The sequence below is a fragment of the Onychostoma macrolepis genome, chromosome 03, assembly GCF_012432095.1.
Source record: "Onychostoma macrolepis isolate SWU-2019 chromosome 03, ASM1243209v1, whole genome shotgun sequence".
NCBI classification, from domain to species: Eukaryota; Metazoa; Chordata; class Actinopteri; order Cypriniformes; family Cyprinidae; genus Onychostoma; species Onychostoma macrolepis.
This window is the reverse complement of record NC_081157.1, coordinates 43096611-43119572: the sequence shown is the minus strand read 5'-3', so window position 1 is coordinate 43119572 and position 22962 is coordinate 43096611. Positions and strand designations below refer to the sequence as shown.

At 35.7% G+C, this 22962-nt stretch overlaps 1 protein-coding gene across 1 annotated transcript in view; it reads right to left on the bottom strand.

Annotated features, from left to right (window-relative positions):
• Positions 1-22962, bottom strand: part of ppp1r9ba (protein phosphatase 1, regulatory subunit 9Ba) — a 44517-nt gene that overhangs the window by 6718 nt on the left and 14837 nt on the right. Inside the window, exons 3-7 of the mRNA XM_058769772.1 lie at positions 10822-10954; positions 8508-8628; positions 7290-7394; positions 5793-5928; positions 961-1104 (exon numbers count right to left, since the gene is read on the bottom strand). Coding sequence (XP_058625755.1) covers positions 961-1104; positions 5793-5928; positions 7290-7394; positions 8508-8628; positions 10822-10954 — 639 coding nt within the window. The remainder of the gene's footprint in view (positions 1-960; positions 1105-5792; positions 5929-7289; positions 7395-8507; positions 8629-10821; positions 10955-22962) is intronic.

The window sequence follows — 22962 nt, the reverse complement described above, 5'->3', positions numbered from 1 at the left end:
GTTCTTTGGCAAATTGTAACCTCTTAATTTTTTCAACAATGGGACTTTGCGGGGGCTTCTTGCCTATAGTTTGGCTTCACACAGGCGTCTTCTAATTGTTACAGTACTCATAGGTAACTTTAGACTTTCTTTGATCACCCTGGAGCTGATCATTGGCTGAGTCTTTGCCATTTTGGCTATTCTTCGATCCATTTGAATGGTAGTTTTCCGTTTTCTTCCACATCTTTCTGGTTTTGGTTGCCATTTTAAAGCATTTGATATAATTTTAGCTGAGCAGCCTATATTTTCTGCACTTCTTTATATGTTTTCCCCTCTCTAATCAATTCTTTTGAACAATGTCTGGAACGACCCGTTTCCTAATAGTAAAATATTTGCCATGTAGAAATATCATTTCTACCAAAAACAGTGATTGATCTGGTTAGTGATGCTGGATTGCTATTATTCTGAACACAACTGTGTGTATATATTGGGATATGAATTTAATTAAAACTCTACAATGTAGCATATAGTTCTAGGCTTGAGATATAGGGCGGATGATTTTATTTTATTTTTTTAAATTAACAAACAAAACAAAACAGCAGATTTATAATACCTACACAATACTGAAATAGTATTTTCTTGTGAAATATACTCCAATAATCAAACAAACTAATAAATAAATAAATAATTATTGATATAGACCAACATTTTCATATTGGAGCTTTAGTGTAAAATAAAATAAAGTTAAAAACTAAGTTAAAATAAATAATAGTTAAAAACTATCATAGCCATTAATCATAATATAAATAAAATTATCAGCTATTGGTATTGTCGCTATTGGTTTATTATCAGTGCATTCCCAGTTAATTTCATACAGCAAATCAAAGCAAGTAAAGCCAGCATGAACAGGTTTGCATATTTTTTATGGTAATGTGTTTATGTGTGGTAAGCTTTACAAGTTTTCTTGTGTGTCCCACTGACCTCCTTAAACTTGTGTGCAAGTTTCTCTGGGTCCATCTCCACAGGAGAGAGCATGTCTTCATTCTCTGCCAGGTCAAACACCTCGATGGCATTAGGAAACATGGGACTCATCTCTTCTTCTTCATCGGTGGCATATTCACCCGTCTGAACACGGACAAGAAATTGAGAAAGAAAGAGAGATGGATATTGAAACATACTGTTTTTCAGTGCATTTGTGATTTGTATATCTGACCTTATACAACGGATTGATTTTGAAGCTAAAGAAGTTTCTGTATCAGATGTTTGATAAGGTTTCTTGACTTAAATGACTTTGGGTATGTATTGGTTTCTGATCAGTGCATTAGTTACTTTAACCACTAGATGTCAGAGTTAAGCTAGGCAGAAAACAATTAGATCAAGGGAAAAACACATGCCAGGACATTGTTAAAAAAAAAAAAAAAAAAAAACCCTGAGACTGGCCAACCACCATTTTGAACAGACTCTGCAGCTGCAGGAAGATGAAGTAAAGGCAGATAAAAGCAAACCGAAAGAAATGCAACCATGTGATACACTGATGTGCCACATTTGAAATGATTTGAGAGCTGTTGAGAACATATTGAACCATAAACAACCATACAAAGTCTCCTAGGAATTTCTGAGCAACACCCCATGAAAGCATGTCCCAACACATCTGAAATAAAGCATCCAACATGTTCTCCACATCCTAAAACTGCTCTGACCTCAAAAGGCCGTTGTACACCCAACACTCCCTAGAGCCATTGCAAATACACCACTATCACAAACATCCTTTTAACAATGGACTTCCCCTGCAAGTTGGGACAAAATCCCGCACAATGACTTCCTGTCTGGATGAGTGAACGCAGTGTAAACTCTTATCAGGCAAACAGCCACAGTTAATGAGATGCGTCATGAGAGGATCGCTGGTGAACATCTTGATTCCTTCGGAGAAACATTTTCTTGTTAATAATGACCTTTGGAATCGGTCTATTTTGTAGGCTGGTATCAGTTCAGCACTGAGTGATACAATAACTTATTTACAAGAAAAGAGTGAAAATCAAATACTACAGCATCTTAAGTTTCGTACATGTATGATCTATAAAATTTCCTTTACTGTAATTGTCACTTGTCACTGATCGAGCAAATGACACACAAATTGAATAGAAAATTCTTAGAAAAACTACATTGTGAAAAATAGTAAAAATACAAAAGGAAAAACCTCAATTTTCTCCGATTGAGGTACAGAATACTTTGGTTATAGATTTTTGACTTCCAGATTAAATAATTGTTATTCATATATTATTCTGTACTTTATTTTATACAGTTAAAGAAATTAAATGAAAACAATTATAAAATGTCTGATTCGTATTAATTAATTACATAATACTGCATTGTTAATAAACTATTATATGATTAAATAATTATAAATATATAATATAAAATAATATTATATATAACTTCTTATATATTATATCTAATTATAGCTATGACTATTTATTTTACTAATTTAATATATAATTTTTTTTTTTTTTGAAATTGGTGTCATGTTCACCAAAGCTGTATTTACTGTATGTGATGAAAAACATGTAATCAAGACAGTAAGATTGTGAAATATTATTACATTTTAAAATATAATTTATTCCTGTGTTCGAAAAGCTGAATTTTCAGCATCATTACTCCAGTCTTCAGTCACATGATCCCTCAGAAATCATTCTAATATGTGACCCTGGACCACAAAACCAGTCTTAAGTCGCTGGGGTATATTTGTAGCAATAGCCAAAAATACATTGTATGGGTGAAAATGATCGATTTTTCTTTTATGCCAAAAATCATTAGGATATTAAGTAAAGATCATGTTCCATGAAGATTTCTTACTGTAAATGTATCAAAACTTCATTTTTGATTAGTAATATGCATTGCTAAGAACTTCATTTGGACAACTTTAAAGGTGATTTTCTCAATATTTAGATTTTTTTGCACCCTCATATTACAGATTTTCAAATAGTTGCATCTCGGCCAAATATTGTCTGATCCTAACAAACCATACATCAATGGAAAGCGTATTTATTCAGTTTTCAGATGATGTATAAATCTCAATTTAGGAAAATTGACACTTAAGACTGGTTTTGTCGTCCAGGGTCACATATGTTGATTATTAAAAGAAACACTTCTTACATGCATTTTTTCAGGATCCCTTGCTAAATATAAAGTTCAAAAGGACAACATGTATTTGAAATAGATATCTTTTAACATTATAGATGTCTTTACTGTCACTTTTGATCAATTTAATCTGTCACTAGTAAATAAAAGTATTAATTTCCTTACATATATCGGAGAGGAAAGCAGCTTCTGTATTTACAAATGTATCTCAGTGAGTCCAATTTTTCATTCTGTCTGCCCAAGTCCATGCATCGGTCTGAACTCCGCCATGTGGGTGAAGTAGCAGACAAACTGTCTGTTTCTGCACCTCTCAAACGTTAAGACAACATCAGACTGACGTGAGCTCAGTGTTGCGGAGGAGAACGCGCTGAGAGGGCACTGAGCTGGCAAATCTAGCCGCGAGACGCACTGCCCTGGAATCCTGCCTTTAATTTCACACCCAAGATCTCTAAGAATACTGACTGCGAGAACTCTGAATCTTCAACATCTGAATTATTAATCAATTCCCCTCACGCCATGGCAATGTGGGCAGGTGTGGAGGACAATTATGAGACATGTACAGCATGAACGTGTTAAAGCAACGCAGTGCTTTAAAACAGAGCTAATTATTGTGATTTTATAATTCTGAAAGAGTCTGGGTGAAGAAATGTTGACATCCTGTCTTCCACTGCATGCAACCAAAATCACTTTAATAACCCATCATTAAGGGGTACAGCTAGATTAATGCAATTAAATGGGTAAAAAAACAAAACATTTATTTTAAAATAACTTGATTTATAAGCTTTGAGCATTTTAAACGTCATAAAAACAGTGAATACCTCAGGTGTTTTGATGCATTGCCAAGAACAAGGTCAAGCATTATCTCCCCCCCATAAATCTGTCACATAAGTGAAAATAATATTTTATAGATGGAAAAACATGCTGTTGCAGAGAACTAAATGTATATGATTATGGTCTCTGAAGAAAACATTATCTGAAATTAGTCACTTGACTCTTCACCTGGCTTTCACCGTCTCTCAATCCTTCTGTTCAGTTTGTGTGCAATATTTGTGCGTTAAGTATTTCTTAACATGGAAGGTTTGTCCTTTCCACCCACATGATTTCTTTGTGAATTTGTACTGAATGAATCTGAATTAAAAGTTCAAAACAAACCGAGTCTTTTAAATCTAAGTCATCCCAATATATCCCAAAGTGGAGAAACGGGCAGCAGCTGATGAGGCTGTGATGAAGATGGCCTTACAGTGATCTTGTGTCTGTAAGAAAGCCGCTGACCCAGCTCTCATCTTCTCTGTGCTGTCAGCAAATGTTATGTAAAAGTATGACACACACACACACACACACACACACACACACACACACACACACAGACTAAGATTTCCAGACTAATTTATGAAATCTGAGGTCAGTGGTGCAAAAAAGGAGTATGTAACATATACAATCCAGTGCCACTCAACTGGAGGCAAAATAATAGATTTTCTAGATGTTCTATATAATCGACAAAATATATATTTAACACAATATTGACAAAAAAACTATTATTTTTATTTATATTTAAGCCTTATAAATATGCAAGCCTCAAAAGCTAAATACAGCTATTCTCAAGAAATCTGTTGACAAGTCTGGTCACGTTTAAAACACCTAGTGAATCAATGACATTGATGACACTTTCATCAGTGTACAGTGTCTGTCTGGGTGTGCATAAGAAAAGCTTGTGTCAACAGACAGGGAAAGGTCTATTTCAAAGTCACTGGCAAAATATTTACTATAATATAATGAAATCTTTGCAATGAATAGGTTAAAATATTCATGTGGTGGAGTGTTTGGGAAACATTATTTGAAAAGAAAATTGGGCTGCATGATTTTGGGGAAAAATGAATTTTTCGGATTCAAATTTTGCGATTAGAGAAATACGATATATATATATATATATATATATATAAAAAAAAACAGGCTTGCTTTGCTTGTTTGTAGTACTACACATTTCTGTAGTTTTGTTAAGAATATGGCTGTAAAATAATAATAATAATAATTAAATAAAAATACACAAATTACTAAAAAAACAAAATGAGATGAACTAATGTATTCCACTATAAAATAAGTATTTAATTTATAATTTTATTTTATTTTTAAACTACAACAGCAAAATTACAATACAAATATTTATGGCATTTTTAAACTTTTATTTTGATGGAAAACTGCAGGAAATCATTAAAGCTTCTATTTGGTAACAAACGCTTCTCAGTAATGATTTCTGAAGGATCATGCGACACTGAAAACTGGAGAAATGGCTGCTGAAAATTAAATCACAGGAATAAATTACATTTTAAAATATATTCAAATATAAAAGAGTTATTTTAAATTGGATACTAATTCACAATATTTATGGCTTATGTCTTTATGTCTTAATTTTTTAATTTTTAATGGCTGGCACGTGGTTCGTTTCCAAATGCATGTTACAGCCACCCAAACTCAGAGCAGATGCAGAGATGAGTCTGTGTGGAGCAGCATTTACTGCGAACCACTGTAAATGAACACAGTGCTGCGCTTCACTCTGAAACACGCAGTGCATATATTTATTTAATTAAATCCCATGTTACTTATACTGAATCTGCATTGGTCACAAACCGAAAAAGTTGCCTGTTAAAGTTTCGATGGTGCATCTGACGAAGCTTTACCTCTTCGTCCTCTTCCATGTAGGGGTTGTAGCGCTGCTCCATCATTTCTCTCTGCCATCTCTCCTGCTCCAGTGTCTGCTGGATCAGCTGGGCCACTTCACTTTGTTCCCCCGGCTTCTCCCGGCCAATCACAAACCTGCAACACAAACACCAGCCAATCAGATATGACCCAGTGAACCAGCTGTCATTCCTTAAGTGAGTTCTCTACTGTGATGGTTTACAGGAAGCAAAAGACCTGCATTATAAAGCCTAAAAGGCTCAAAAACTTTATCACTATTCTGCTGTATGCCTTCAACTGCATCCTATTTAAAAGCAACTGATTGTCAGTCGCCTCTGTGCTGAGGTATTCCACAAAAATAAAAGTTATTATTAAACATGTTCTCTCCCACTGGGCTTAAGCCTCGTCTATTAATCACATTTTCCATTTCCCTGCACTACAATCAGGCACCATCCACGCCTAGCCAGAACAGCTTAAGAGAAAACAGGACACAGATGCGTGAGCTTGTTTGAAATGCCACAACTACCCAATCCCTCATCATGACTGTAGATACAACCACACAGGTCTTAGATCTGTTAAATCATAGTAACAGAAAGCAGCAATCTATTCGATACACAGCACTGTCAGGGCAATATTAGAGATGAGAGTGAGTCAGTGAGTATCTGAAGCCAAATGAGACGACAGAAGGTAATGCTGGATTAAATAGAGGGAAATTAAACCTGTACCTGAATTTTTAAAGTTTTTAATTTTAATTTTTGTTTAAAAAAAAAAAACAAAGAAGCAGTGGAACAGTGGACTCATTATCATTATCAATCTCTAATGATATAAAGTTTTTTTATTATTCATTTTTAAAAATTGTTTGGATACAGAAATTTCTAAATGTGGCAATGGACTGATTTTTTTGGAGTGAATATTTTATAATTTTCCTTGTTATATATGTAATTGAATCACACACTACCATTCAAAAGTTTGGGATCAGTAAAAATTTCTTTTTTTTTTTTAAAAAGGAAGCAATACTTTTAATCAGCAAGGACACAGTATGTTGAACAAATGTGACAGTTAAAACATTTACATTTTTTAGAAAAAAAAAAGGTTTCGATAAAAGCATTAACAGCATTACTGTTTTCAACATTGATAATAATAATAATAATAATAATAATTAAAAAATGTATCTTGAGCTGCAAATCAGCATATTAGAATGATTTCTGAAGCATCATGGACACTGAAGACTGGAGTAGCTTTGCCAGAACAGGAAAAAATTAAATTTTAAAATACATTCAAATATACAACCGTTATTTTACATTTCATAATAATTCTCTAAAATACTGTTTTGACTGTATTTTAGATTAAATAAATGAGTAAATAAAATACAAAAAAAAAAAAACAATACACACACACACACACATATAATATAATATAATAAAATATAATATGACGTGATCAAATCTTCACTTGAGAACTGTGAGATTTTAAATGAAGTCTATGTTTCATATTCTTACTTGACAGTGCCGCTGGTGTTCCTGAGGACCGATGCAGCGAAATTTTGGGTCACGCCCACCAGGCTGGTTCCATCCACTTCCACGATCAGGTCATTCACCTGGATCCTATCGAAAGGACAAATAACCAGGATAACAGCTCAGGGAGGAAAAGTGCATCTGTAAAATGGCTGCTACATCTTGTGCCAAGATACTGATCAATCTCATCACTATATGTGTAAAGGACCTAATAAATGCCAAAGGAATCATTTATTCGGTCTGAAAACTGACCAACAGCAGCAGTGAATCAGTGCCTCACTTAACTAAACCTCTTCTTGTATTCCAAGTCGTTAAAATGATCGATCGATCCTCTCAGTCATAAAACAAGTCAAACTATCCAGCCCCGTGCAAAAGAGCCTGTTTGCCAAGGCAGATGTACTTTGATAGACAGCAGGAGCACCAATGAGGTTCCAGAGAGTGAGGATGAGGTCATTTCTGAGCGCTGAAGTCTGTCCCACTCGATATCTAAGCACTTCTGTCACACATGTGGCGACGGCTCATTTCAGCACTGGCTTATTAGATTATTATGTCTCCTGTGGCTTCCAGGTGGACTGTTTCTAACTGTCATGCCAAAATGAGGAAGAAGCCACTGCAATGCACCATGGACCTACTGACTCAAGACCGGAGAGAAATAACTAACGTTATGAGTTTTTATTAAGATCCTTAACACTAGCTGAATCTCCTGCGATCTAAATGAACGTCATAAGCAAAAGTGGGCTTCTCTAGGCTGAACTGCTGTCATTTTTCAAACCTCTTGAGCTTGGCAGACAGAAATAGCTTCTCTATGACCTCCATGACTCACTCCAGGGTCTGAAGAGCTCAAATGCCATTGCAAGGTCAGATTCTACTCATTATAGATCAATAAACTCCATTACTCTATCAATGCACATATGTTTTGACTAATACTCGGTCAAGTGTAACTCCAGATACACTTCTGTTTCATAAATAACAGAACCATGGACACTATTCACCTTGACAAAAGCTTAAATGTGGTCTCATATCTGTCTAAAAGCATCAGCCTCACAGTTTCCACTGCATGTCTGGTGATTCCTCTGTGAATTTGGTATTTAATCCATTTTGCAGACTGATGAAAGTCTGGTAGTACAGACTGACAGAAGGTAAAGGAATCCCAGTTTCTCTTCACTCTCATTTTCACTCAACTCCTGTAATTCTCTAACTGACCTTCCATCTCGGTGGGCGGCTCCTTCTTCCGTCACTGTCTTGACGAAGATTCCCAGTTTTTCCAGGCCCATGTCTGCGCCGGCACCCATCCCGATGATGCTGATTCCCAATCCGTCTTTATCTGTATGAAAGGAATCATGGTGTTACTAACAGTTGCCTAAAATAAAATCTATAAAACAGTTCAAGCATATAACAATGTTTAAATGTTAAACCTAGATAAATGTGCGCTGTATCCAATAGTCTGTGCAGAGAAAGCGCGCTTTGCAGGACATGGAGACGCCAGCGCGTTCACTTGCATTTTTTTCAGTGGATACGCCATCATTTTTGCTCATAAAGGTAAGCGTAATACATCCTTCGAAACTGTAAAGAGTCTACTTTTATTTGTGTGCACTCACAATATCAACAAAATGCTTTTATAAAACAACGAAAACAAACATGATGCGCTTTCTGCCGTCTCGGTCTTGAACAGGAGCGCTTCACAAAAATGAACCGAAACTCAGCGAATACATGCCTCACGGACATGATAAATATATCTATAGAAAGCTTTAAATTGCTACTTAACAAAATAAAACAAATCGAAAACAAAAATTCTTTCATTATAATCATAATCATAATCCATAAAGATGCATTTCTCTCTAAAAGGCGCGTCTAATGAGGAGACGGCGAGTCAGGATCTGCAACTTCATCCTTGCAAAATGGACTCAGAAAACACTAGTTTATTAGTAAATAATTCAAATATCTCCTGACTATTTCCCATAGACTCATTCATGGCATTTATGTTTGCTGGGGCTTTGCGGTATGCCTTAGCCTGTTGTATGCATTTGAACGCAGAACGTTTCAGCTGCGCTGACGGCACGCTTGCTGCTGCTGGACACTAAACACTGTCGAGCCTCTCTTGACAGTCGAGGTAGCACGGTCTCGTGTTGTTTCCACCAGCGTGGCAATTTTTTTTTCATCACTAATTGATGGATGTCTAAATATAAAAATAAGGAGAACCCTAAAACAGGCCCAAGGCTCGGCCCGCGTCTGAACTATGATGTGAAAATTGGCCTGAAGCCCGGCACAAGAGGCGTAAAAAAAGTCGGGATTTCAGAGCTACGGCATTTTTCAGTAAATAACATTTAAGTTTCAGTATGCTCTTCATGCAAAGTCATTGCAAAGCTTCAGAAGATGTTGAATATAGTGGATGAGTTACATCAACTACTTTTAGTGGTGCTTTATGGTGTTCTCTGGACCTTGACAGCCCCTGCTCACTATACTTTCATTACGTAGAAAAGAACAGCGTAAACATTTGTCAAAATGTCTCTTTTTGTGTTATACATGCATAAATAATGACATGTATAAAAAAAAAAGTGAATAAATGATATAATTGACAGAAATCAATTATATTTTTACCCAGATAGTCATAAGATCAATATAACAAAACTTTCTTTAAATCAGTGTTAATGTTAATTGAAACACTAAAACAAGTTAAGTTAAAATAATAAAATAAAATAAAATAATTAAATTAAAATGAAGCTGAAATAAAATTAAATATAAATATTAGATGAAAAACTTAAAGTAAAAAAAAACTTAAAGCAAATTAGAAATGCTGCCTTGACAATTCACTGAAATAAATAAGTTTAAGCTAAAGTACTACAACTGCTAAAACTAAAATACAAATAAATTAAAGCTATATGGAAATATATAAAAAAAAAAAAAAAAAAAAAAGCACATAATACAATTACTAAAACTAACCTTTGAAATTAAAACCAAAAATATTAAAATAAAATAAATACAAAAATAACAGCTTGAAATTGTAACTGCAAACTTCAAAGAGCTTTAAGGCTTTTAGAAGGCAATAACTAAATATTGGGATAATGAGCTGGAATTAGTGTGACTAATCCTGTGATTGTAAATCATTTGAGCAGATTTTAAGATTATAATTAGTTAGCAATTATAAATACATTTGACTCTAAATAATCCTCTTGTAATTATATTATTCCTAATGACTTTTTTTTAGTCCAGATTGGTTGTAACTTCAAATATTACCATTGCAATATAAAAACTACACAGCTGAACACAACTCCTCTATGTCTACGCTGTGATATTTCACATACGGTAGCTATGGTAACCGCCAGACTGCTTTAGGAGAGAGGGCCTGACCCCACTGATTTTCTAATCAGCAAAAGCTGCTTACTTTACAGAGCAAAACAAGCTGCTTCAGTCAGTTTGTTTAGAAACAGGAAGTTAAGGACCCTTAAGACAACATACCACATAGACTCTAAAAACACACACGGTTTAGTCAGGAAAACTCCATTGGCGGGTCGAGTACCTTTCTCCAGCTCAACGGGGAAAAGGTCTAGTCTCTCCACCCTCTTCTCCAGTTCATACTCGGCCGAAGCCGCCATGGGGTCAACCTCATCATTACGCCTGTCGTAGTCCTCGTTCGAGTATGTGGTGAAGACCTGGGAAAACAAAGTCGAAATTTAATGTATAGAGTATTTTAAATTGTATTTTTGCTTTTCTCTGCAAGAGACGCAGTAAGTCATCCACACTGAGAGTAACAATTACTGTAAGAATTATGAATTAATTAACACTGGCTGTCAGGAGACTTGGGTTCAGATAGAGTTAGTCACCATGACAGGGTCTATATCGTTTCCTAACCTGGATTATATTCAAGCTGCATATTGTTTCACTGAGCAACAACAGATGGAATACAAATGGACTTCAATGGCAGCCAATGGGTTGAAGGTCCAAACTGCAGTTTCAGTGCAGCTTCAAAGGGCTCTACACAATCCGAGCCGAGGAATAAGGGTCTTATCTAGTGCAACAATCGGTCATTTTCTAAAAAAAATATATACTTTTTAACCACAAATGCTCATCTTGCACTAACTACGTTGTGCGTACGCGACTTCACGCATTATGTAATCACGTTAAAAAAAGTCACGTGTGGTTAGTTCTTCGTCTGTGTACTTTGGTTCAAAAAGGTAGGGTAGGGTAGCAAAAAACTCCATCTCATTTTCTCCTCCAACTTCAAATTCATCTGACACTGTTACCTTACCTTTAGCTTTTTGTAAAGGGCGTTTGACTTTCTTTGCATGTTCGCATTGTAAACACTGGGTCGGTACTTCCGCTTACGTAACCCATGACCTTTCCAACGTGATTACATAATGCGTGAGGTCGAGCTAGTGCAAGATGAGCATTTGTGGTTAAAAAGTATATACATTTGAATTTTTTTAGGAATTGGCTGATCATAAGACCCTCATTTCTCGGCTGGGATCCTGCAGAATCCTTTGAAGCTGCACTGAAACTGCAATTTGGACCTTCAACCAGTTGGCTCCCGTTGAAGTCCACTATATGGAGAAAAATCCTGCAATTCATGTTTTCCTCAAAAACCTTTGTTTCTTTTTAACTGAAGAAAGAAAGACATGAACATCAGAAGCACAGATTAATAAGAAACAAGACTGAAGATCTTGTAAAATTGTAGTTTAAAACACATGTTCCAAGTTTTTAGAAATGTTGGTTTCACATGGACTTTAAAATTTACACCATTTTCAAGAAAAGATCATATATTTATGATAATACAATACAATAATACAAGGTTAAAAAGTATTTTTTTACTTAAGTTAATTATTCAAAAATATTGTTACATTTTTGGGGATGGTGTCAAAATGTCACGATGGTGTCAAAAATGTAGCGTGTGCAGTCTCATTTCATTACTTTAAGTCCTCAAAAATAAAATGAACTAAGTAAATAAATAAGTTACAAAAACCATTGTTTTATCAGAATACACAGCTATTTGAATGGCTATCAATGGAGAAAGAAGCTTTCTGGGTCCAGATGGTGCAGTTATGACATCTACCAGCAGGCGCTAACTGGGCCATGCTACTTTCACACGCCAAACAATGTCAGACAGATGGAGTGTATGGGAGACAATCATTATTTCAGAGTTTCAGTTGGTACAGTTAGTGGAAATTACACACCTTTGGCAAAACAGTCCAGAGCTTAAGTCATCTTCTTCAGTGAAGATATTGTTCTTTCCCTATAGCTCTGGGCACCACTAACCGTGCAGCTAAAGCAGCAGTTTATACAGATACAGTCATGCATCATGTTCTCCGTCAGAGAGACTGGGGCCCTGAAACCGCAGGCAGCATATGGGTGTATCACTGTGGGCTCATTTATAATAGCTGAGAACTACAACAGTAAGCCGGAAAAAGAGTGCCATTCTATATAAAGAAGCACAGTTTACCCACTAGTCTTCAGACAGCACTTGTGTACATCTGCTGAATATCTGGGTGGTAACAGCTTCCTGTTTAGGGTCATCTTTGATCTAAATATTTTTTCTTTCTTTCTAAAGCCCATGTTATAAGCATTGAGGGCAGAGTAGCAAAATACAGGAAGCCACTTTTTCCATTTGACGCTACCAAGTGAGTGCTGACAAGTGACAAGCGAATGAGTTGCTTGAATTATTCATTCAACAGATTTGTTCAAAAACGTAGACTCATTTGGAACGAAACTTGTGAGCGAATCATTGAAACATTAACTCAACCCAATCATTCAGCAGATTTGTTCAAAAATATTGAAAGATTCTGTGCTTATATACGGTTTATATACTCGTATATTACTTCAATATGATTATTAAAGTAATGTGATTAATTCATTAACTGACAAATTTAGTCATTCATTTGATTTTTACATTTTATTACATGATAACAGATTTGGAAATAGTTCCAGACCACAGCCCAAGTTTAGAAATATACTTACTACACATTACAGACATGGTGAAATCTGACTAGATTTTTCCTTCCACTAATGCTGCTTAATACAGATAAAGTTAATCATTCATTCTGAACAAAATTCTGACTGATGACAAACTCGGTTATTTCAAACAAGGCAGAGTTTTACAGATAAATGATTAAAAAAACCTCCCCTCATTTCTTTTTCTGATTCAATCTCTTCCCATGCTCTACTGCCGTGGGAAATCATAATTATATCAAAAACTGCTGATGGAAGAAATGTACGACAGTGATCACTTCCCATCTGTCTCTCGGCTGGTGCTGCTGTCAACTTCTATTTTCTTGGATAAACTACAGAAAATTGTGCACATCATAGCTGGGTAGAGGAGGACATAATGCAGCAAAATTGCAGACACTGGCTTTTTTCCTCAGCTTCTCTTTTCTTTTCATTTTTGTTTAGTCATATTCAACTTCCTCAGCCCACCCCATCCTACTGAGCTGGTCTTTCACAACCACTCACTTCCTCTTATTTCATCTACTCACCCTGTACATACATTATATTCTCTCATTCCTTTCATTTCAGGGAATAGTTTACCCCCAAAAAGAAAATGTTTTCAATTATTACTTCCGTTTCTTTTGTGGAACAGAACATTTTATGTAGGTCTTTTTGAACTACAAAACACAGTTCAGAGTGACAGGAGCTCTTAAAAAAAGAATAAAAAGCACCATAAAAGTCTAGGCCTATATAATCAAAGTCTAGCTATATAATTTTCACCATATCCAAGTCTATGAATGAACTATAAATGAATACCTCAAAAGAACTTCCTCAAAAAAGCTGATCTGGTTATTAAACTGACTCAACGATTTAGTCACAGTGGTTAACAGCCCACTGATATGAGTTCAATTTGAGTCTGTTTCTCACACAAAGCTATCGTATAGCTCGAGAAGACGTGGTGCATCCCAAATCACATACTGTTCTATGAAGTTTCCTAGTATAAACTGTGCGAGTAGTGCGTTCACACTGGAAATGCAAACAGAAAGAAAAAAGAAGAAAAAAAAGAAAGTAGTAGTAATTCATGCACTCAACTTTCACAGCTTTAAATATGCAGCAGAGGGGGAGGGGCAATCAGACTCCATTTATGAATGACAAAAATAACCTTATATAATCTATACACTACACGATCAAGTACATAGTGCATATGTACATAGTGTATGAGTGCATAGAGCAGTGCGTCATTTGGGACGAAGCTATGGAATATAGCGCATGAGTCATAATGACTGTTTACAGACTGTTAACGACAGGGAAATGAATACAAGACGAATAAAGTATCATCTATTTCATTTCTTAAAACACCAAATACAATTCTGAGATTTCATAACATGCATTACATTTGATATTATCTTCATCTGCTGGAAAATCTGGCCCAAATCTGCTGAAGGTCGTCAAGGTGATTTCTGAAAAATGACTGCTGTTTTTTTTTTTGCTGGTCCAAGGTCACCAGCTCCAGCTTGAAACCCAGCCATCTAGACCACCTAGAAACCAGGTAAAATCAGCTACCATCAGGATTTTCCATCACAGCTAGATTTAATCTACCACATCACCATTTTATTTCTCTCTTACACCTCCGTCTCCTCTCTGGGTCACTCCTCCCTTCCGCAGATCGCTGCATCTCTTATCTAAAAATACTCCCTCTCTCTCAGTGCTTGAAGTGAACAGCAGGTCGGAGCACCCTCACTGTGAATGCCATGGGCCTGCTCACATGTCTCTGTCTCCATGGCAACGGCCCGGCTTGGCGATTGTGATTATGACATCGTTGTGCCATTTCCCCCCCCCTTTTCTCATTCTCTCCCTCCCCCTGCTCTCTCTTTATTCACGCCGTCCTCTTGACGGCTGTGCAATGCAAACGTATATAATAACGGAATCATGATTCCTGCATCACTGTATATGTAATTTCTGAGTAAAAACGAATAAGATAAAATGCCATAAATTTGAATTCTGGGATCTGAGAGATTTGGTCATTCACGTCTTAGAGGCCAATTCAAACAGAGCAATGCCAAGTGGCATCTGTGGGTCGTCTGTCATTGGCTAGGAGTCTGTTCCATCTTTCTGTCTGTTTTTGGTGTCTCCTTTTCTGTACCTCTCTCTCAGATGGAATGTTGGATGGGACGACAGAAATTCACAGGCCAGATGTCTTTCTGAAACACACATGCAACCTCTGCGAACTCCTTCCACAGAGCAGAAGAGAATTCAGAGTCTTTGTAGACCTCAGTCAGAACTCATGCCACATTAATTTGATGCAAATGAAAACAAGGATGCGGCCACATACTGAACACAGCGAAAGGTTTGGGAAGTAATAAACTGAAATTAATCGCAAGAATTAATCTCTACTAAAAATAGGGGCCAGGAACCTCCAAGGTTCTAGGGAGTCTAAAACTCCCCCCAAATATATACACATATAAAAATAAACACTAATAAAACAAATCCAAAAAAATTTCTGAGTACAAGACAATTCAAATATGTCTTTCAAAAAAGGAAAAAAAATTAGATTTTAAATTAGCTGTGGCCTTAGACCTACTGAAACTTGACGGTACATCTATCCTTCACAGACTCATTTTCATTTGTGTCAAATGTCGTCGAGTCTGGTTCATTTTATCACCATTCGAGTCTTGTGGCTCACTTCCTGTCATTATTCTCATTATCAAAGACATAAATGACAAGAAATCCCGCCTGCTTGAAGCACAACACTTCAAAGCTCTGCCATACTAACAGAACAAGCATGTGATACTAAAAACAATAAATTACACAAGGTGACAGATAATGCTGCTGATATGAGCTCTAAACCGGACATGCATGTGCAGTGTGTGCATGTTGAACGCAGCTGGTCTGACTGTGTGGTTTTGGCTCACACACTCTAAACTCTCACTGGTATGCAGGGGGACGGTGCAGTGTGTTAGCATTAAAGCACCCCGCTCCCCTCCCTCACACACCAACACACACAAACAAACAAACCCTTGCTTCTCTGCATGCCACAAACCTAAAGCTGCATACAGGAAGATGTGGAGGGTCCTGGAATGTGAGAAGTCAAACATACACAAACACACACACACACACACACACACACACACACACACACCCCTTCGCTTCTCTGCATGCCACAAACCTAAAGCTGCATACAGGAAGATGCGGAGGGTCCTGGAATGTGAGAAGTCAAACACACACACACACACAAACACATTTGAGGGACATCATCAGTACAGATGTATGATGATTTTGAGTAAAAGAAAGGAGGAGATTATAAGATAGAGTAGTGGGTGACCAATTTGGATTTTTCAAGGGCTGATATGTAATAAAAATGTGATGTTTTTAATGATGGCAAATAATGCATACACAAATGAGACTTAATATTGTTAATTGTGTAATTTTATAATTGTAAAATATAATTTATCATAATTTTACAATTTAAATATTTATCATCTACGATTTAAAATGAATATAAATGTATAATTTAAAACAAAACACACACACACACACACACACACACACACACACACACACACACACACATATACATATATACACACACACACACATCACACAATTTATACAATTTAAACATAAATATAGCCTACTATTTTTGCCACAAAAACAGATTTAATGCCATAGTATAGTTAATATTATATTTAACATTTTACATTTAATAATGATGACTTTAAAATAAAAATAGTGATTATACTTCTGTTTTTAACATTAACAACAAATCAACATAATCATTTAACATTTTATTAATTGAAGTTATAATGAATGTCCCATAAACAGTATCCAACCTGCTTTTATGATTTTCATGATAAATTACTAATAAAACATTAGTGTAAGTGTCATCATGTGAGGGTCAATAGTCTAAATATAACATCAGTTTCGGAAGTATCGATATTTCAGGATCAATCTTCCCATTTTGTACAGTCTGCTTTCATTAAACAGGGTGCATTTACTGTATCTTCAATGAGTGCGTTTTCTAGTCATTTGAAACAGACCCAGTTTACGCAAAAGGAACTGAAAAGAAAAAACTGGAGGTGTAACAATTTTCTCTTAGAAACTGCTAAATTTCACAAATAATTACTAAGAAATAGCAAATAACGCATTCAGTTTAAAGCAGAAAGACTGAAATGGTATTTTCGTGTAAAATGTACTTCAATATTCTGTTTTGCAACTTCACAGTTTTTAAAGGGACAGTCTAATTTTAAGTGACAATGGTGGCAGAAAGGATCACCCCTGATCCAAACCCTAAACCTGGGTTTTACTAGACCAGATCTTCAATTCAACCCCAATGCAACAAATGCAGAAAGACTAAAGTGCAACAATAAACAGAAACACAAGTGTGTTTGTATGCACTTCCACTAGTTTATTTCTTGCTCTTCTCCGAGCAAGCAACTGTGCTAACGCCTTTCTCTCCGAGCCACAGTGAAAACCATCCTCTCTAGGCCCTGTTTTGACACTCCTCGCCCGGTTGCCATGGAGATTGTCTTTACATGCAGACCGATACACACTCCACAGACACAAACACACTCACAAACACTAACACAAGGTGACACACATGAGAAACCCCCGGGCGTCCTGAAAGGTTGCGACAAATATTCTTCGCAATCTGTGGTTGCTTAATAATTACAGCCCTGAAAAATCACATGTGATTCAGCTGCAGGGTGGTCTACAGTATCCCCCACAGACAGGTCAAGAAGAGAGAGAGAGAGACACAGCAGGCTGCTCAGAACAGCACTTCCAACTTAATATTCATCTAATGCAGATTAACTAATCTGCATATAACAAAGCCAATGATGTCCTTCTCTTGTAGATGGTTCATTAGTACTTATTCCTTTGTTGAATGTCTGATTTATGCAGACATGTCCTGAACATCTATGAAATATGCAGACTTATGAAACAGACATGTGCTGAGGTTTGAATATTTGAGTCCTCGTCGTCTTATGTTGGAATAGCACTAGTGACATTCAGTATGTACTGATGCTCCTGACCATGACAACAAAGGATGATGAATAAAAACTGGAATTGAATACTAGCATATATAGCTTATCATGCTAAATGCTTACAGTTTTTAATAAACAGCCTGTGAAACAGCACACAGTATGCAAAATCTTCAAATAGTTGTATGCTACATGGGTAAATGACCTGATGTTGCATGTTTAATTTAGCAGGTATCATCTCAGGAATAAATACAATCATTTTGTTTTTTAACAACAACAATGATGATAATTAAAAGTATGAGTATGTTGCACTAAAATTGCACCAAAAAAATAAAACTAAAACTAAACCTGAAATAACCATTAATTAAACCTAAATATTAATACTAAAAGAACCATTTAAACTAAAAATTTCACTGAAAATGTAAATATATAAACAAGCTAATTAAAAATAATAATACATAGTATAATAGTATAAAATAAACCATTCTTTTGCATATAGCACATTTACACAGCTGTAGACTGTAAAAAAATTTAATCGAAGTTGTAAATCGTGTTCCAAGAATAAATAATAATATTAATATAATAACAATGATATACAGTTTATAAGAAAATATTTCTTATATATATATATATATATATATATATATATATTTTTTTTTTTTTTTCTACTTACTTTAATTCAGTGTGTTATTCACAGTTTTCTTGTAATTATTTGTGAAATTTAATTTAAAGTCATTTTTTCAGTGTAGTAAGTAATAATAAAAATAATAATATGGCTATACAGAAATGTACGGTACATATAATATGCTGCACAAATAAGTTAGCACGCTATTCCAAACATAACTCAAATCTGTGCCAACAACTAATCCGCAGTCTGACTTCCCACGTTTCCTTTAATAAACGTGTATCACTGGGTGGCGATTTCACTTTAGAAAGAGCTGTGGCTCTGATGTGAACAGGGGAAGTTGATCCTAATCCAGTTTAAAAGTCACTAATAGTACATAATCAGGCGGCTCGCATACTTTTTTTTTTAAACCCCAAAACAGCTTCCTCAATCAAAGGGCTTGAGATGAATAATGTTCTGCCATGTAGACAATTTAAACTCACTCCCTTCATCGGAACCAATTTTTTCAAACCACAATCCTTCTCCAAACTGAAAAAACTAAACAAAAAACAAACCCACTTTCATCAAGGGTTTAGTTGCACCTTGAACACTGTAAATCAGGATCCTCAGGTGCATTTGAAAATTACAGGCTGCATGTAATGAAACTGAGATACAGTAAGCGACCCCTCACTCATTTTTACAAAAAAATTAACGTGACAAGCAAGGAAGTCAACTTTGACAACAGGAAGCTGTTGATTATGATCACCGCTTCACCAAGCAGGGTAAGACACCACATAGTACTTTAAAATTGGCACTGCTTGCTGACAGAGGCAAACATCCCACTAACAATACAACTTTTAGCATTTAACACCCTTACAGAGTTCAACTTTTGTGTAAAGTTAAATTCTTGTTCCTCCTTTAAAATAACAGCTTACCCAAATATTGAACAAAATTAAGATGACGAAATAATGACAGAAGCTTAATTTTCCAATTAATTACTACTAGTAGGAGAAGCAGTAACCTTTATTTAACCAAGTGAAAAACATAGCTCTCCATGGACCTAAAATGGAGCTAAATTGTGGCATGGCTAAAAACACCCATGTGTGTGCTATTGATTCTGAGTGGCATTAAAGGGAATCCAATCAATCAACGAATCAATTGATCAATCAATAATAGTCTGCATGTCCGCCCAAGTGTCATTTTTCCAGTTTCCAAGCTTGGTTTGCCCAAAACGTCCAAAATTATTTTATGCTTTTCCTCCATTTTTTAAATGTATCACAGTATTTATCCTCTACAGGATAAATGTCATGCAAGTATCCACCCAAAAAAAAAAACAGGCAAACAAAACATCTAATCATCATTAAAATACAAACATCCATTTATCCATCCAGTAAAATAGCCCCAGAGCAAGTCTACAGCTCTCATCCTTCCTCATCTATGACAGAGTTGAGAGGTCACACACATCTATTTGAGGGGAAATGTGACAGTAGGCGCCTCCGCAGCAAATTTAATTACATTTTTCCATTTAGAGGTCATGTGTGAACAGGACCTGTTGAAATGATATTGGCTTTGGCAGTATGTCTGACTAATAGTCTTATATTGGTGCAAAGTGTGAAAAAATCCAGTTTTGCACTGTGTCTATGCCATGCGCAGATGATGGGAATGGGATGCAACATGACTAAAGACAATAAAAGTTATTATAAACAGTGATTCTGACTACACTGGAAGCAGCGACTGCGTAAAGCAAGCGACAAATCTCAGACAGTAAGCTGATGCCTTGTACTAATTATGAAGTATTCACACAATGGAAAAATGATTTGCAATGGTTGCTTTGTTGCATCGTGTGTAGACAGTTACATGTTGCAACGTTAAAAACTAAGACTAATAGAAAATTCTGTGTGTACAGCATGGAACGTTGTTGCTTTTGTGGAAAACATGCGGTCTCTTTACCTGTTAAGTTTTATTTTTCCAGAAATTATACAGCAATTTAACAGTTTCCATGTGTGAAAGAGGCTTATAATATAGGCTTTTTCATGGATGTGTTTGAAGGAAACCACTCACAAGCTAAGAGCCCTGCTGCGCAGTCAGGTTAAAAGAAGCAAAGACACACACATTCTATTCATAGTAAACAAGCACAAAACGTGGAGCTTTTGCACCCGGTTATCCATTTTAAACATAAATAACTTAACACAAGGCTGCTTCAGAGACCAGGTATATTCTTGCTTATGTCCGCTAGCAAAACTTATCTTCTGCAGAATAGCTTAACTTAAACTAAGCAAAGCAAAACGTAACTACAGCTGTAAAATTATGCAATATGCAGCACTACAACACTCCTGTTCAAATGTTTGGGGTTGATAAGATTTTTTATTTTAATTAATTAATTTTTTGATATTGTGAAATTTTAAATAACAAAATTCTATCTGAATACATTTTAAATCTGAATGCTGAATACTCTGGTCTTCTGTGTCACATGATCCTTCAGAAATCATTCTACTGATTTGATGCTCCAGAAACATTTATTATTATCAATGTTGAAAACAGATGTGCTGCTTAATATTTTTCGTAAAAACTGTACAAGAAGCTGAAATCTTATAGCATTATAAATATCTTTACTGTCACTTTAAACAATTTAATGTGTTCTTGCTAAGAAGCAGCATTCATTTCTGTCAAAAGAACAAAAAACAAATCTTACTGACCTCAAACGTTTGTCTCAAAATGCTTTATTAAAATCAGTGAAAACATGAAAAGCAGTCAAAGGTTTTTATAGATTACAGATTATGTATGCACTCCTCTAATCTCACAAGACATGCTGCTAATCCTTAAGAATCAACCTGTTGGTTTAATCCCATCAAGTGGCTGTGAGTCTTGAGGACATCTGACCTCTGTTTGACTCGCTGCTGTTTGCTTTGTGACTGAGGCATTATGGGTGAACTGACATGGAAGAAAAGCTAAAAGTAAGTTTGTTTAAATGGACTAAACATCGTACATCAGACTAAAGTGTTTACAAGTCAAACTTTAAAAAGCTTTCAAATGCATATAAACACTTGTAGCGTAATGGGAATAATAAAATTGGAATAATATTCCAATTTTGTGCAGAATTTAAATTCGCAACTTTGGATGGAAACGTAGCTAGTGTCAGTGAGTGTTACAAGTGTCGTTTGAGGAAAATGAACAGGCTTACCAGATGAAGGAAAAAACAATCATGGTCACACACGCATAGCTTCAGGGCTTCCCGTCCAGGCCACAATGGCTGGTCCTGCTTCCACTAATACTACCTTAATATTGATCTATGGACTGACCAGCTGTTCCAGCATTTTCCAGCACAAACACACAAATGTGAGTAATTGTATTATAGTCTCTCGACATCAGGACTTGCTATTCAGAGCGCTGGAATGCAGTCTCTCAGGACCGAATGACTAAAGCCTTTGTGATTAACTCGACGACATGTTTGAATGGCTTGTGCATCAGTAACTCTAGCCGCTCTGTTTTGGGAACATTACAGAACATCCAGATTTAAGGGGACAGTTCATCCTAAAATTAAACCTTTGCCATAATTTACCAGCCCTCGTGTCATTCCAAACCTAATAATGCTATTAAAAAGTTTGGGGGCAGAAATAAATATATATATATATATATACACACACACACACACACACTTTTTAATTTATCTGAAAGCCTCTAAAGGCTGCATTTATTTGAATACAGTAAACTAGCAAAATGGTATTACAATTTTAAATGAGAGTTTTCTAGTTTAATATATTTTAAATCTAAGTTATTCCTGTGATGGCAAAGCTGAATTTTCAGCATCATTACTTCAGTCTTCAGTGTCACATGATCCTTATTCTAATATGCTGATTTGGTGCTCATGAAACATGCATTATTATTATCAATGTTTAAAATAGTTGTGCTGCTTAATATATGATACTACTAGAAGGTTCAAAAGAACAGCATTTATTTGAAACTGAAATAAACAACATTGCATACATCTTTATTGCCATTTTTGGTCAACTTAATGCATCCTTGCCGAATAAAATATTCTGACCAGTGGCCACTCTTTTCTATATAATGAAAGAGCACAGGGACTACGAACTATAAAATGACAACAAACACCATAACATAAATTATACTCAGGATGTAACCAGGATGTCCAACTGTTTGT